Genomic DNA, 17,804 nt, shown 5'->3' with positions numbered 1-17,804 from the left:
TTTGTTGATGGCCTCGTTACACTGCTGGCTCATGTTCATCTTGGAGTCAACTATTACTCCAAGATCTCCCTCAGCCTCTGAGCTGCTGAGGAGGACATCCCCCAACCTGTAGGTGCGCTGGGGATTCCTCCTTCCTAGGTGGAGTACCTTACATTTACCTTTGTTAAACTGCAACTTGGTGGGCACAGTTTGGGTATTAGCCCTACACATGTAAATTCTATACTTCTTGACACCAGCCAAATGACTCCAGTGTGACTGATATCAAAAGATGGCTGACTGAGATTAGCCTGAGAAGCTTGCAGCTCCATTTCTCTAAAACTACTACATAGGGCCTGTAAAAGTCTAATAGGTATAGACTAAGCAGCTGACTTCTCTCTCAGTGTATCCATATTGAAAGTTCTAGCTATGTTTCCCATAGAAAACATACACTGAAACCCTACTGCATGTGCTTAACTTTATGCACATGAGTAGTCCCATTGACTCTGGAGGGGATATTTGCATACAGAATATTAAACATTTGCATAAGCAAGCTAAGGAAGTATGAATGGACTGTAAGGTGGACAGAAATCTGGCTGGATTGTTAATGGGTAGTGATCCATGGCTCGAGGTCTACTTGGCAGTTGGTATCAAGTGGAGTGCTCCAAGGGTCAATCCTGGGGCTGGTTATGTTCTATATTTTCATTAATGATCTGGAAAATGGGATGGAGTATACCCTCAGCAAGTTTGTGGAGACATCAAGCAAAGTCCTGCACTTAGGATGGAAGCATCCCATGAACCACCTACAGGCTTGGGACCAGCAGAAAGTGACCTGGGGGTTACAGTGAACAATAAGTTGGATATGCGTCAGCAGTGTCCCCTTGTTGCCAAGAAGGTTAACGACATACTGGGTTGCACTAGTAAGAGCACTCCCAGAAGATCAAAGGAAGTAATTATTCCCCTCTATTCTGCACTGGTGAAGCCAAATCTGGAGTATTTTGTCCAGGTCTGGGCCCCCCACTATAGAAAGGATGTGGACAAGTTGGAGAGAGTCCAGCGGAGAACAACAATAACGGTTAGAGGGCTGGGGCACGTGACTGCTAAGAGGCTGAGGGAACTGGGCTTATTTAGTTTGCAGAAGAGAAGACTGGGTGGGGGACGGAGGGACAGGATTTAATGGCAGCCTTTAACTACCTGAAGGGTAGTCCCAAAGAGGGTGTTCTCGGTGGTGACAGATGACAGAACAAGGAACAGTTACAGCAAGGGAGGTTTAGGTTGGATATTAGGAAAAACTCTCTCACTAGGAGGGTGCTGAAGCAACAGAACTGGTTACCTAGAGAAGTTGCAGAATCTCCATCCTTGTAAGTTTTTAAGGCCCAAATCAACAAAACCCTGGCTGGAATGATCTAGTTGGGGATGGTCCTGCTTTGAGCAGGGGGTTGGACTAGATGACTTCCTGAGGTCCCTTCCAACCCTAACTTTCTATGATTCTATGATAACTATGTGAAGGAACTAGATCTAAGGTCATGTGGACTTGGTGTATACTTCCTATCCTGACCTCTGTGTCTCAGAGGCAGGAGCAAGGCTCTCCTCTAACCCTATGGAAAATCAGCACTAATTTTTGTGAACCTAAATGCGTAGATGTTTTCAAAGCTGCAACTAAACCAAAATTAAAAATGAAATCCAGTACAAACCCCTCACTCTATGCACCTTCTTATCATTCCTTATTCTCCCAATCCTCAGGGTATCCAGTTGAGAGGTGGCTAAAAAGTCGGTGTTCTGGATTGCAGGAATATTTCTTTTTCCAGAATTTTAAGTAATACATAAACTACATTTATCAGAATTTCCCATGGATTGAATTTCTCTTTTGTTTTGAAAATGCTGAAACATATTTTATCTGAAATCAAATATTTGGACACTACATATTTACACTGGTGTAACCAGCCTTTACAACAGTGTAAGCAAAGGCAGACACATAAAGTACAGCAATAAGTCTAACTTACCCAAATCTTCTATAAAATTACTCCAGGAAAATCTGAGATAATATCACACCAGTGTAAGTTACACTAGTGTTGATTTTGTCTGCCTGCAAATTGTGTTGGGGTAGCTGTTAGCTCATGACAAACAGATTACTGCCTGCTGCCTGCATCACCTAATAGTAAGGCCCTGTAATAGTTACCTACTCTGTGTTATTCCAAGTTGTCCTAGTGTAATCTTGGTGTACTTTACACTGCTGTACAAAACCACAGTTGTACAAAACCACTAGATCCTGACTGTGACCCTAAACTGCATCTGACTGGAGGGCTCGGTGGCACATGGTGGGGTACTCCTGGCAGGGTAGCTTCTATAAAATACTACAATGTTGCAATCTCCAGAGTAAGGTGAGTATAGGTGCCTCAAAACCGTAGCCCTCACTGCCTTGCGAGTACTCCTTGGTTGGAGGAAGGCTAAGGGACATCACCCTGACAGAAATGTGCCTTCGCTGAGGTGTTAGGCAGTCAGCAGCAGTTCTTATCTGGCCTTTGGATTCTGTCTCAGTGGTCTAAAAGGGGGGATGGTAGGTCTTGGGCAGGCTTCACTCCTCCATATTCTTGCCTAGCTGTACACATCTAGGGTCTTGGTGACTAGACTTACATGTACACCATGCTCCAGAGGATTTATGGTTGCCTACTACACAAAACCACTGTAGGTTACACCAGTGTAAACTTGTTCTGGGACAATGAAGCTGTTCAGCAAAACTGGCATTGTCATCAACTGCACAGATAAAAATGGTCTGTTCACAGGAGTATCTTGGTATGAGCTGTTCACCTATCGAAACTCCCTCAGAAGTACTGGGTTCCCAGCCTTGGGGCATTCCATGAGAACACTGCACTAGATTTAACAAAAGTCTATTGAACTGAAGACATTCATGAAGCATTTCAAGTTTGGTGAATCTGTATTTTTGATTAAATTTATTTCACACAAAAAGTTCTGACCAGATCTCCTCTTTCAGATAAGTTCCTGGAACCTGAAGTCTGATAAGGGCCAATCCACTTGAGATTTGTGAGCTGGCTTCCTTTTAGGTAACATTGAAGGAAGTAAGTGACATCAAAACCAAAATTATCCTTTTGAAAGGTATGAAGAATTGCATTGTGTTACCTGGTTGGATGTATTTATATTGAAAAGAAACATATCCTTCATGTAAATCCTTGGCATATTGTCCAGAAGCATGCCATAGAGTGGCATGTACAGGTTTGCTATTTGTGCCTGCTTCTCCTGAAAAGATGCAAACAAATGAGTCAGGGTAGACAGATAGCTGTGTAAGTTTTCAACTGTGGTACAGCACATGAACATATCAAAGGAAAGAATAAATAGTTCCTTTACCGGCTCTGCATATCGATTATCAAAGGAATGTTTTGCCATTAGGTTTTTAAGTACAGCCAAAGCTAGGTGCCTAATATCCTGGTCTTCTTGAAGCGCAAAGCCAACCTCCCGGAGCAGCAATCCAATTAAGAAATGTTTGCGACAAAATTCATTGGTCAGGGTGTATTCTGGAATATCTGGAATAGAACAGACAAAGAACTTCATTTTATTTGTAAATCAACTATGTTAACATCCATTCCCTAGATAAAGATTTCTTCCAGTATTTCTCCAGGCCATCTTATTAAACTATTTCGTATCTAATGATCCATGTAACCAAATGCACGTGTGTGGCATAAAGTAAATCATGCTTTCATTGATGATCAAATCCTGCTTACTTTATCCTGGTAAATCATTTCAGAACAAGTTAGGTACACAATAATTAACATGGCTTTAACTTGTACAGTTTTAAAAATTATAAATAAATGGAAATGTGTACTTTAAAAGGGCTTTCCAGTTGAGGATCTCAAATAAACTTACAACTACTTAGTGAGCCTCCAGACATCCATTGGAAGCCAAGTATCTATCCCTATCTTATGGCAAAGGACACTGAAGCACTGAGATCCAAACTGATTTCATTTTCAGATACTTGAAATGGCTTTTTAAGATAATACTACAGTTCAGTAATAGAGTTAGGACTCAGACAAAACTCCTGACACCAGTCCTGTCTATTTAGCCATAACACTTGAGATTAAGTAATTTGATTCTTACCTGATGCATGATATTCCTGCGTTGATTCTGAAGGCGTCATGGGGTCTTGAGTCAACAAAAATGTATAATGGCAAGAACCATATTTTTATTAAATCAAATTAAAAACATTATTACTGATTAAATACAAAACAGGTATTTGTTTTCTATCTGCTAATTCCTAACCCACTCAAGTTCAATGGAAAAGCTCCCATTGACTTAAGCATGCTTTTGTTCAAGTCTTTAGATAACTGGCTAGTCCATAAAACCTCGATACAAGAAAAACATGCTTTTAGTCTTTTTTTATAGTACAAAAGATAACTAAGGTAAATTTAAGCTTTTCAATACATTATACTTTAAACATAGGCAGAGATTGTCATGACTACCATGTCACAGCCTTCAAGCAATAGCTTTGGACTTTGATAACTTTACAGTAGTTGTAAGGTTATCAGAGTAGCTGCCCAAGTAACCTTGCTATTCCCAGTTTAAGAGGATATCTTCCAATCTCTTTTTTAGCTTTGACTTTGTGCTAGGGCTCTATCAAATTCATGGCAGAAGTGGGCTGTGCTACGGCTCCTTTAATTTTGCAGGTTCCCCCACATGGCTCATTCCTGATTGTCAGGGAAGTTAAAACAATGATTTTAAACATGGCTCTGTTTTTACCTCCCCGCTGCTCAGCAGCAAGCAGCAGGGCTGCCCAGGTGCTTTGGCCAATCAGTGATGTAAGGCAAAAATGCCACCATATTTTAAACTGCAGTTATCACCTCCCTGACAATCAAGAATGAACCCCAAGTGGGGAGGCGATAGCGCCATGAGTTCTACCATGAATTTGACAGGGTCTTACTTGTTGTCTTTCCTGCTGCCCCAGCTTCTAATTTTTTTCTTGGCCTGGGAGCCACCTTAGGCATGAATATTACCTTTGATAATTCTCTCTTCATAAGCAATCTAGCTTCCACTACTGATCCACGTTTTAATTGCATTAGCAGGCATCTTTGCGATAAGAAGAACTAAAGGTATAACTTGTGAGACTCCCAACTGTTTCTTATTAAAATTGTATCTATCATTCAGAACTTTCATGCTGTCTTGTAACATCTCTAGCTGTCACTTAAAAGAGTTTATTGTTGTCCTGTGATCTCTCAAGAATTAATTTTCTCTTTGAGAACTCAATGGAGTAGGTAAATTAATACCTGGAATGTGTACCGATCGTATGGGCAGGCACAAAGGAATAAAGTGTTCATAATGGCAAACTTCTTGAAGAAAATCAAATTTATACTGATACAAAACCTGAAACATAATAATATTAAATAGTTAGTATTGACATCCAGGTAAACAAAGAACCAATATTTAAATAAGATGCATCTCAATGGTTCTCTTTTCCTTAAAACTGTTCCCATCAAACAGTGAAAACTTTTGGTCAATTATACAATTCTATAATTCAGAATTAAATACTCAATTTTCTTCCATGTTCTTAATGACACTAATTATAACCATGTGTACTTCATACTGGTCCTGATTTAATACACATCCTGTAGTACTTCAGCCAAGCTACATATTTAAAGCAGCTTTCTCCTTAAAACCTCCCGTTGGCTCCCTTTAACGGCATATGTTATAATTAAAAATCTTGGGGGATATGAAGTATCATCTCCAATTCACATAAGCCAGAACTGTAGCAATCATTTTCATAATCAATATCACTCACTGATCAAGCCCTGGGTATTAAATAAAAAAAAATTACAGTGGCTTTGTGTTTCCTCTCCAACCCAAATCCTTTTACCATATGAATACTATGTTTCAGTGATATACTCCCAATCCAAACTCTTTCTACAGTTTTTAATGAGCTTCGGCCTTTAGTGTTTTTGGTAAAATGTATCATCTACTGCAATTGTACCTTACAATTGTTAATAGAATAGGGTATTCATTAAAATGTAATTAAACCTTAATGAGCACTGAAATGATAAGAGGGTAAAACTAATTATCATGCTATATTAATAATTAGTAATTAATTATAATATTTGCCATTTCTATAGAAATCTCCTATTTAAAAACTACTTTCAAAATGCTTTACTATTGTTAATTAATTTAGTTTTGCAACACCCATGTAAAGCAATTATTCCTATTTTACAGATTGCATACTGATGTTTCACTGGTTTATACTCTCTCCAATATGTCCACATCCTTTCTGTAGTGGGGGACCCAAAACTGAACACAATACTTCAGATTTGGCCTCACCTGTGCTGAATAGAAGGGAAGAATCACTTCCTGATCTGCTGGCGACTCTCCTACCAATACGGCCCAGTAGACCATTAGACTTCTTGGCAACAAGGGCTCATATCCATCTTATTGTCCACTCTAAGCTCCAGGTCCTTTTCTGCAGAGCTGCTGCCCAGCCAGTCAGCCCCCAGCCTGTACTTGTGCATGGGATTGTTCCATCATAAGTGCAGGACTTTGCATTTGTCCTTATTGAACCTCATGAGATTTCTTTTGGTCCAATCCTCCAATTTGTCTCTGTCTCTCTGAATCCTAGCCCTACCCTACTACTCCTCCCATAAAATTAATTCTTAGAGAGATCACAGAGCAACTATAAGCTCTTTTAAGTGACAGATAAAGACACAAACTTTCAGAAAGTGCATTCCATCCCATCTTCCAGATCGCTGATGAAGATACTGAACAAAACTGGCCCCAGGATCAACCACTGGGACACTCCATCTGCTACTGGCTGCCAACTAGATTTTGAGCCATTGACTTTGATGTTTCACTGGTTTATACTCATTCCAATTTGTCCACATCCTTTCTGTAGTGGGGGATCCAAAACTGAACACAATACTCCAGATTTGGCCTCACCCGTGCCCTTAAGCCTGAAAAGCCAGCCAGATACATACAGGTATTTTTCTCTGAGGATATAATAATATCTGTTATGTAGCCTAGCCAATCTCAGAAAACAAACTGAAGGTAGCAGCTTCAAGTGAGTAGACAACTCTGGACAAGTGGTACTTTTTATAGGATTGAGGCTAAATTTGTAAAATGTTGTTTACAGTAAAAATAAATTCTATTGACTACTTTTGAACAGAGAGCAAACTACTGAATATAATACCGAAAATGCTCTGCTATCCATTCACTTTTTAAAAACATAATACCTTGGGAACTCCTGCTCCAAACATGCTTATATAGCTGTTGATCATCTTGAACACAGAACCACGATCCATAAACGTAAAACAGCGCTGAGGAAAAAATAAAACAGTTATGGCTAGAACACGAATCACAGGAGAAGATTCACTAGCACAACCTGCCTAAGAAACATGTTGCTCTGGCAATCTATAGAGTCTGTAGAACTGGCTTAACTGATTGGTAAAATCAGTTTTCACCTGTTTGCAATGAAAAGCAGCCAGAGTACATTGGTGAATCTGGCACACTGTAATGATTTAAAAGAACAGTAGGGATATATAGGTTAGATATTTTGCTTTTAATGTGGCTATGGCCTGAAACTACCATCACTCTGGATGGTTAATAAGTTGGTTATCTAATGAAAATGAACACTGCCATATACTGTACCATTCAATAAGTAGGGGTACATGTAAAGCAAGATGACTGAATCTTCCCTTCAACAACAAAGCCATGATTCTTGAAGAATCAATTCAGCCAAACAGCTCTCTAAGTATGGACTATGTTATCTTTCTGGAAACATGTCACTACATCACATTATGATGAGAACAGCATTCTTGGTGACTGATGAGGCTAAATGGCTTGAAGATGTAAAGGTTATTGTACCACTCAATTCTATAGCTGCTGACACTTTTCAGAAGGGTGGGAGAGTCTTGCAGTGTCATCCTGCTGTATAAGCACTGCAATGCTAGCTCCCCATATACAAAAGGTAACAGATGCTCTTGAACTGTATAACAGTAGCAAACCCCTAACTGCTCAGTACATGGCACAGAAACTGGACTGCTGTAAGCTTTGGTCCAGAGTCATCATACAATTTCAGTAGCCTAAAGAGTTTGTTTTGGCAAACCAAATTATACAAAAAGGATCTGATACCTCATCTCATTATAGAACACAGCTTTATCACTTGTATAAACTTACAACATGTAAAGACAACATACAAAACTACAAAACTAACACCATGAAATACTAGCAACCTTGCAATAGCACAACTAGAGAATCAAGCCAATGTAACTCTCCAGATGACATACTGCATTTGATAAGCACAAAACATGCCAGATAAATTTACAGCAGATAAGATTTCCATACTATACCAGAAGGGATTTATCATTTGTTAAGTGAAGTGTGCCAAGAGGGAATTACACCTCTGTACAGTTGGTTTTCTTGATAAAAATGTTCCTATATATTTTCCCCAGAAGCTGTGTTTCAATCTGTTACAAGAAGATTCACCCTGATCCTCTTACCACTATTTTCAGCATACACTGTACATGGCAGTCTATGTATGTGCTACTGGGTCACAAGATTTTTTTGTATCATTCCTGTTCTCAGCTATCCAGATGTGGAACAGGCCACACTCTGTCCAGTTGTAATTCTATCACATCCTGTACTTAAATCAGAGAATAAGGATGTCCAACAATTGCAGGATATGAGGAGAAAATAAAAAAAGACAATCTTAGCACTACTCTTATTTTATCGAGGAGTTATACAGAGAAAAAAATATGTAGGCATATTTTGTTCTATCAAGTAAATAAAAGAGTGCTCAGAGCATTTGATTCTTTCCAAATCCCACCCTATATGCCATAGGTTATTGACACTCAAACAACAATGAGAAAAAAAGCATAAAAAACTACATATTATTGATTTACATACTGCTTCACTTAGCTGGCACAGGCAATAGACTATGGTTAAATTATTGTAAGTGCTTCAGTTAGCTCCTTAATTCCCTAAATCAATAAGATTGGTTTCTCTTAACCCACTTAAGTGCTTTTGCAAATCCAGTTAGAGATCAAATTTTTAGAGGTATTTAGGTGCCTAAAAGATGCACTTATTCAGATTTTCAAAAGCACGTAGGGGTGGATCACCTATTCATTTTAATGGGTGCCTTTTGACAACACTTAGACTTTGAAAAGATTTAGGTTCCCAAGTCAGTTAGGCACTTTTGAGACTGTTATGTTGTGCTTATGGTTGCCACCATTTTAGTTTCACAGACAAAACTGATGAATGACTATAACAGCAATAACCATTGCTGCACTGTGAAACCCTCCCCCCAATAATTTGTTAGAGGAAAATAATAGCACATCCTGAGACAGCAGCTTTACTTGACTGTTACAAGTAGCTTACAGAACACCAGCAATATGTTTACACACGTATGTAAAAACTGTTTCCCATTATTATTCTTATATACATCTAGCGAGTCTGTATTCCAGTCACACAGTTATATGGTAGGTCGAGAATGACCATGTTACTCAAACTAACCATGTTAGTTTGATTTTGTAATAGTGGTTCCATTCCTCAGCAGACTTTTCTTTCATAGTTACATTAACCATGTACAATAATATGTGCTAACTTGATCCCAATTTCTAGATAAATATATATGAACTGCAATTTTTTTAGAAGATTTATTTACAGCTATTGGACTTCCACAGAACTAGTAGCACATATAATAAACAACTGTACTATAAATCAAAATTGATTCTGTAAACTCAGTTATCATTCACATAGGGTTTTTTTTTAACTTACAGAGTTTCATTTCCTTGACTCTGCATTATGTATGGCTGATTATGTGCATGCTGTAGCAATGCAACATCTCACCTTGAGAAATCTGGCAACACTGTGGTTTGCATTTTTTGTTTCTTCAGGAGCATCTCTGTGTTTCCAAACAACATGGTCTGCCACGTTCATTATAAGTGTGTTCAGTTCAGTTTGGAATGATTCTGGAAATCTCTGAATTCGAGGAACCTAAGCAAAATATAGAAGTGTGTTAGTCATTAAATCTTAAAGTACTTTTACTCTATTTCTGTTGTATTTCCATTCTATTCCAATTTTACACTGGGGAGGCTTCACTGAGATCATTGGAGTTTTTTGGGGGTGGGGAGGAGATGACCATGAAGGTGACTGCAGCTTGGCGTGGGGCAGTTTTGGTTTGCTGGTGGTGGGGAGTGGTGTTTTGGGAGTCCCACAGCATGACCCAGCATCCCAGCATGTTCTCTGGGCTAGATAGGGCTGTCCCCTGTCTTCTGCTTCCTGGCTGGAGCTCGGCACAGACTTGCACACACAGCAGGGTCTGCTGGCCTTCTTATGCTCTCTTCTTCCCCCGTCTCACCACTCACTGCTTAAGCAGAGAACTCTTCCTCCTTTCTCCAACAACATGGACCATAGCCAGCATGTGGTATGCTAGCTAATGCTGTGTAAGGCTCTGGCAGAGACTGCAGACACAGCAAGGTCTGCCTGGCATCCCCCTGCCTTCCCCTCCCACCACCCCTCACTGCTCAAGCAGGAAATCCCCCTCTCCCTCCCATCTCCCACAGCATGGACCCCAGCCCCATGGACCCTAGGCATGTGGTATGCTAGCTAATGCTAAGAGGTGTGTCTGTCTCCAATTTCACTGGGATAGGCAAACAGAACAGTGACCACTTAGGGCTTTTAGAGCTAATCAACAGGTCACCCTGGTAAGCTGTTTAAGAAGTTTGAAGTAATGGAGAGAAGCTATTGCTTTGCTAATGGGGCGATACAGACTCTCCAGGCTGGCTTGCTCACCTGTCAGTTTCCTGCATACAGTATGACGAAGCAGGGAGGAGACTAAAAAGCTTCATATCATCAACAATGCATTCACTGCACCCCCCGCCTCCCCCTTGCCTCAGAGTGCTAGCATGGGGCTGGCAATAGTCCCACACTTTGAGCAGCCAGTATGGAAAAGCCTGGGACCATGCAGGCAGACATCCCTAATGAGAGAGTCCTGCTGGGGGCTGGCCATACCCACCTCAGCTCAGCCATGGAAGGGAAGGGAGAGATGCTCTAGTGCCCCAAAGCTTCTAGCCTGAGCCACTGCAGGCATGTACCTGGATTTCCTCAGTGCAGAGAGAATGTCTGTCCTGTTTCAAAGCAGTTCAGCCTAGCCAGGTTAGACTAACCTGCAAAGACTGCATCAATTCAGGCTCACACTTTTTGAATGTCTATGCCTAGCCTTTATGATTAAATATACTTGGATATAAACTGATTTAGTTTATAGTTAATAGTACCTGTATTCTGCTTGTATCAACCAAGTGCTGGGCCATTGACTTTAAAATAATTGTCAGGAAGAACCAGGAGTGCTGTTAAAAAAAGTTTAAAAATGAAGTCACATAATAATATCAGCATTAAATAATGAGTTTTTTTGTGGTATTTTCAACTCACATTCTTCCCCTTAGGAATGGTCTGTGTTTCTCAGCTGTACATAATGACAACATTTTCACTACAGTCAAATTAAAGTAGTTGACATTTGGCTATTAAGTATTTAAGTCACTTGCAAAATGTTACATTTGTCCTGGGATAAAGTACCTTATCTCATGTCCATTGTCTTGGGATAGAATTTAAAAAAGCTTCACAGAATAAGAAGTACTAACAAATTATCCCAAGACATTACAAAATGTGTTAGAATAGCTGTCTTGAGATTGCATCACTGAATCAATGGCAAGAAAGTAGCAGTGAATTTAGCTGCTCACTAAATCCTGATTAAATGAGGGCTGGACCCAACGATTTTGTGAGGTCCCTTCCAGACCTACTGTCTAATGACTATGAAATGGTGATATGGGTACCTATCCCAGGACATTTCTGTTCAAGACAAACACAGGCACAGTCTGTCCAGGTACAAATGCAATGTCTGTTCCTAGCTTTGGGAACTTATCCTTTATGAAACTAAGCAACTTCAACTCTGTTTGACTTCATTTGGGAACAGAAGCCATTTAGCACATTGCTGAATTAGGCACTTGGCAATTGTGATCTCTTCCTTATTAAGAAATAAGTAGTAAATAAATTATTACTTTAATTCATAACAATGTCTGCAATAATTCAAGTCTAGTTTACAAATAGATATTGCAGAAACACATCAAACATAACAAGTGTAGAATCATCTCAACAGAGAGGTTCAAGTCCAAATGTACATATAGAGAATCAAATGCCTGAAGACTGGTGGGAGAACAATGAAAGCTTTTATGTTGAGATGGTAGTATGGGTTGGAAGACTTCAATCTCTATAGCTTTTAATTGAAATAAGAGGACTGTTAAAATGTATAAGAGGAGTTAACATGGATGAGCACCTTAAAAAACATGTCAACTATGAACATAGAAAAAACTGCCCACAAGTCTAAATAGTGGGAATTTAATTTCCTGCATCAAATGTGCACTAACGGCCAGTTTCTCCTACATTCCCTGAAAGTCCTGTCACTCTAGTGGTAGATAGGAGCTGGGAACCAGAATGATCTGGATAAATGAGAATTTCTTTGCTTTATGGGAAATCCTCAGCTGTTCTAAAGTCGGCATAGACAGCTCTTAAGCTAGTTCCCTCCTAGACACGGCATAACGGGTAGGCCAAGTTTTGTATATATGTTGTAGTTTTATGCTGAGAGTTTGTTAAACAAATAAACTAACAGCTTTTAATACTTATCAAAACAATTATGATTGTTGATGAATATCAACTTATAGTAACAGTATTAAAATTAAGTGCCCAATATTCACTTGACTATATATTCTATTTTACTTGCAAAGAAGTATTCAAGATGAGATTCCTGACACTTCTTGTGAGGTTAAAAAATCATAAAATGTTAAAAATTAACATTCTATTTCTCACTGAATTATGGGAGAATTGTATTTCTCACAGTGGCTGAGCAATAACAGCAAAGAAATCCAGGAGGAGGACTTATACAATGTAAAGCCACTGTACACTGTGTAATGGGTTATGTTGAGAATTTGCATGACAACAAAGAAAGCCTGATAAAGCTGTTGGATCATTATGGACTTTGATATGTGCCAAGTACACAGGGAAAGGAGCAAAGGAAGCTGAAGTGGAAAATGTGAGTGCAATCGTGAAATATACTAGCGCTTAAACCTGTATTATTCACCTTTAAGACATGTTTCACTGTTAATTGGTCATTTGATTTCAAAAGGCCAGTCATATTCTTGGCTAGCTCCTCATGAACGGTCCTTTCTTCGGATGACTTGGTTCTGAACACGTACTGAAGAAAAATCAATAACAGTAATGTAAAAATGTATGAAAGTCCAACCAAGAGTAGGTAGAATATAAATAACACATCTTGTAAGAACAGCCGTAGTGATGATTTTGGACTGCCCAGATACCTTGACTGAAAACACGAATTCATACAAATTCACCTAAGAACAATGGTACAACACTTCTCCTCTACTGATCCTGAATTTTAAATGGAACTCCCCATTAATTTCAACTAGATTTGAATCGAAAGGAATTTCTGCTTAAAATCCTTGGTGCATAGGCCATTTTTCAAATTTGGGTATCAGAATTTCTCTTGAATTTACTTCTAAGCCTGAATTCACTTCTAACCAGGAAAGAAAGAACAATAAATAAGGAAGTAAGGAGGGTTTTCACCCACCTAGTCAGGGCACCTTTTCCCTTGCTCCTTTCTTCCAATGGTAACTGCTGACTTGATAGGAACTCTTCATCCTGAAAGGGGTAGAGTACCCACTGGAATGGAGAGAAGGGGAATAGCATCCTCTTCCAGAGATCATAGCCCAAGGATCAGAATTCCTTTGCTAGAATCCTCATGGACATAAGTCTACTACCAGTCTTCTTCCCCTGACGTTTTTCTTATTAATATTTTGGTGACTGGATCTATTTCTTCCTCTCAGAGACATGGGCAGCTTAGCTACATTGATTATTAAAAATCTTATTTTCAAAGAGTACTAAATAGAAGTACTAAGGTGGATAAAACAAATGGTATATTCAAGTAATATTCCTATCAATATGCAGCCTTTTCCAAAGCAGACATTCACAAAATTAACCAGCATGTATTCTTTAAGTGGACCTTGTCATTTCCTTATTCATTTATTTCTACCTGTATGATCCCCATTACTAAATGAATGCCTCACAATTTTATGGCAGACAAGGTTCTTTGGGTAAATCCAATCTTTTATCAGACCAGTCTTAATCACAAACTTAATATGCTTTTCTTCATAAAACCCTCTGAGAGGTAGCGGAGCACTATCTCCTGTGCAAACTGAGGGAAAGAGATTCTATGGGTCAGGTTTTCAAAGCTTTTTAGCTGCTAAGGATGCACATGGTGCTTACTGGGATTTTCAGAAGTGGTTTAGCAGACTAAGCACTCAATGACTTTTTTGAAAATGCTACGGGGTGTACATCTGCATCTTTAGGGACCTTTGAAAATCCAGTCCTATGTGACTCGCTTACGGTCACAAAGGAAGTCCAGGACAGCTGGTCTCCCAAGTCCTAGGCTAAGAAATGAAGAACTGCAACAAATTCATGAATCAGTTACTAAATTAATGTAACCAATGAGTATAAGCATACTTGTAGCTTGGCTTACATTATCCTCAAAAGCAATAGCAATCCTCTTGTGCATGCACTAATGTTTAGCCATAAGTTTGTTTTAACTGCTGCTGCAGCACGAAGCAGCAGTAGCTGCCTTTGGCCTTTCAACAGATCACAATTAAAGAGATGAGTAACACAACATTTCAAACCACTGTGTTCTTAACTAACCTAAATAGACGAGGAGTGTACCCTTTGAACACAGAGTTACTTAAAATTTAAATCAGTTAACTAAAAATTAAATGCAAATCATGACTTGCAAAGATATAAAATACAAAGGAATTTTGTACATGATGGAAATTACTTTAGTAGTGTTTAGCTTGAATAAACTTGTGTCATACGTTCATATTGTACCCATAAAGACTGGAGTGTTAGTTAATGGCACGTATTTGTTTCCATCATGGTTTCATTTGCCCTGATGGACAGTTTTTTATCTTTTAGGTTAGCATTTGCTAGGTTCTATGAAAACCTCTCTTGTTTCAGAATGAATCAGCACGCTATGCAGAGATTAACAAGTCCATGCATGTGTCACTCATGATTCATTTCCATAACTAGTTGAATTGTATTAATTTCCCTTATCTCACTTCTGGCATGTTCTGTATTTACTCTTACTATCTCATGAATGTGAGAAAGACAAGGGACAAGAACAAAGAGGCAAAACAATATTAAAATTTATTTTTCTCAAACAATAGCTACTATAGTTCCTCCTTTGTGCTGTCACTCTGCAAAAAGTGACCAAATAAACTAGATACAAAAATAAGGTACATTAAATTATTAAATTAAATTATTTAGGCAATGATATCTCCTCAATTGACTCAACTGAAGTGCCAAGTGATGATTAATTTAATACTGTGTACTTACATATTTTCCAAAAGCCAAGAACTTCTCTTGCCTATCCTTGTTTATCAGGGCCTTTGCCAAAACAGTATCAATGGTTATGCCATCCTTCTCTTTATAGCGTGTGCTTCTATTATAAGCGTCTCAATTTATAAGATTTTCCCCTCAGATAGACTATTTATATTATTTATTTAGATGCTTGCTGGCCTGTACCTTTATTTGCTTTATTTGGGTGAACTCAATTGATAACAGTAGAGTAAAAATAATGTATAGCCACCATACCTTTGATTTCCCAAATATTATCTTAAGTTCATTAAAAGTTTGATCAATAAGATCAAAATAGCCTGTTTTGCAAAGGCATATATGCACATAAAAATGAGAACCAAGTGGAAAATACAAGTGAGCAGTGCACAGTTATGAAAACATGAAAGGGTTCATAGAAGAAAGTAAATTACTTCTTATATCCAAAGCAGGTACAGCTATATGATAACTTAAAAAATAAAAATATGCCCTGAGGAAACAAAAAGAAAACTAAGACTACAAAGTAGGAAAATATACCAAAGAAAAGCATCTAGGAACATTTCCATAAAAATTTACCATTTGGCCATTTGCAATACTCCAAACACCATATGAGAAACATGTCATGCAAATACAGGCAGTCCACCAATACGATGCAATAAAACCCAATACAGTTTAGGCAAATGTAGCAAAATATGCCACTGAACAATACATAAATCAGTCTGTGTTAGGTACTTATCAGACCACCATGGCTATAGTATCTGGGGTTCACAATCTTTTATGTATTATTCTTCACCCTGCTAAACGGGGAAGTACTATTATCCCCATCTTGCAAATGAGGACCAAGGCAGAAAGAAACTATAGTTGCCGCAGAAGGTTGTGGTAGTGCAGAGAATTCAACTCAATTTTCACTGGCCCCAGGTTGCTCCCTTTATCACTAGACTCTGCAACCTGACAGGGTAGGAGAAAGCAATCCAGATACTGGGGAAACTACAAAAAGTGTCATAAAGAGAAAGCAGAAAGAACATATAACTCTGAGGAGATAATGAAAGGCCTTTGGCTATTTCGTACCTTTACATAAGAATGGACACAATGTTCTAGTTGTTCTTCATGACACTTAGCAACAATGTCAGTGAGAACCCTGAAAAATAAAGGTATTGAGCCCATCATGCAGCACAAGAAAGAACATCATTATTTTTATTTTATTACAATGATTCAAAATTACCCATTAGAAATTTAATCCAAGCAATTATTAGCACATCAGCAAACTGTGGCAGAAGCCACAGTTCACAGGTGCTTCATACAGGTGCAGCAGCATGGATCACAATGTTTTATTAGTGCCTTCATCTAAAATGTTACTGTAATTCCAACAAAATAAATTCAGTTACAACTAGTGTAACAGTTCTGATGCTGATGCCATTACATTATTGGAAGGTGAAATCTTTGGAGGACATTTCAAAGGGCATTTCAAGAATCCACCAATACAGGAAACAAGACTGCTCCAAGTGTACTGGAAAACCACTACTAGTAATTATCCAATGTGTTCAGTATACTGAATGGACATTTCAGGCAGGCTTCACTGTAGCTATTCTGCCAAGTTTAAAAAATGGCCTGCCTGTATGTTGCAAGAAAAGGAAAAATGGGTTATTTCAGCAGCTCACAATTTTTGAAAGCTAGCACATCACATCACATCACATCACAAATCTAAATGTTTGTGTTGTTATATCTTTGCCATCTGAAACAGTAAAATTAAAAATGTACACAGGTCAGGTAAACCAAACTGACTGTGACCTACAGACAAGTGTTATACATGTCACAGTTACATAACAGCCAGCTTATAGGCTTGAATGCTTTCTGTTAACAGCCTTCTAGCTCTTTAAGTTTGATGTTTTGCAAACAGTGTTTCATTTATTATTACTACTATTTTTATTAAAGGGACCGGTGCTTTTTGGAAAGATCAAGTTCTTCACCAAGGCTCTGATCTTTATGGTCATTCTGGAGGAGTCAAGATAAAAATGATTGCACGACTAGACTGCAAGCATAACGAAGACAAAATAGAAAAGATGTGTTTTTTCACATGCATGAATAATTCTGAGCTCAAGTTCTTTGGTTTCTTTCTTTTAATTTACTTAATGCAAGCTACTTCAGGCTATTCAAAACAAAATACTACATGCACACATGTATTGGACAAAACAACCAATGGCAAGCATAGGATTTGTGAGTGCACAGATGCACATGTTTCTGTTGACATCAATAATGTTATTACAGAACTGGTATCCAGAAAAGGAGGAAAACACTGAGAAGCCACTTTCTTCCATGTGGGGAGGGACACAAACAATTGAGCATAAACCTAGGGCATGCTTTCATTTTTCAGCACAATTATTATGCTACTTTGTTTTTTT

General features: G+C 38.5%; 1 protein-coding gene across 5 annotated transcripts in view; it reads right to left on the bottom strand.

The window, feature by feature from the left end:
- DOCK10 (dedicator of cytokinesis 10) overlaps positions 1-17,804 on the bottom strand; it is a 202,821-nt gene that overhangs the window by 48,517 nt on the left and 136,500 nt on the right. For all 5 annotated transcript variants that reach the window (XM_019533056.1, XM_019533052.1, XM_019533054.1 and 2 more), the window contains exons 25-33: positions 16,474-16,543; positions 13,094-13,207; positions 11,238-11,309; positions 9,811-9,957; positions 7,197-7,280; positions 5,250-5,346; positions 4,087-4,131; positions 3,340-3,515; positions 3,115-3,231 (exon numbers count right to left, since the gene is read on the bottom strand). In XM_019533056.1, the coding sequence (XP_019388601.1) occupies positions 3,115-3,231; positions 3,340-3,515; positions 4,087-4,131; positions 5,250-5,346; positions 7,197-7,280; positions 9,811-9,957; positions 11,238-11,309; positions 13,094-13,207; positions 16,474-16,543 (922 nt within the window). The remainder of the gene's footprint in view (positions 1-3,114; positions 3,232-3,339; positions 3,516-4,086; positions 4,132-5,249; positions 5,347-7,196; positions 7,281-9,810; positions 9,958-11,237; positions 11,310-13,093; positions 13,208-16,473; positions 16,544-17,804) is intronic.

The sequence above is a fragment of the Crocodylus porosus genome, unplaced genomic scaffold, assembly GCF_001723895.1.
Source record: "Crocodylus porosus isolate Cpor-Errol unplaced genomic scaffold, CroPor_comp1, whole genome shotgun sequence".
Lineage (NCBI taxonomy): Eukaryota > Metazoa > Chordata > Crocodylia > Crocodylidae > Crocodylus > Crocodylus porosus.
The sequence above is the reverse complement of the archived record's forward strand: the minus strand, read 5'-3'. Positions and strand labels throughout refer to the sequence as shown.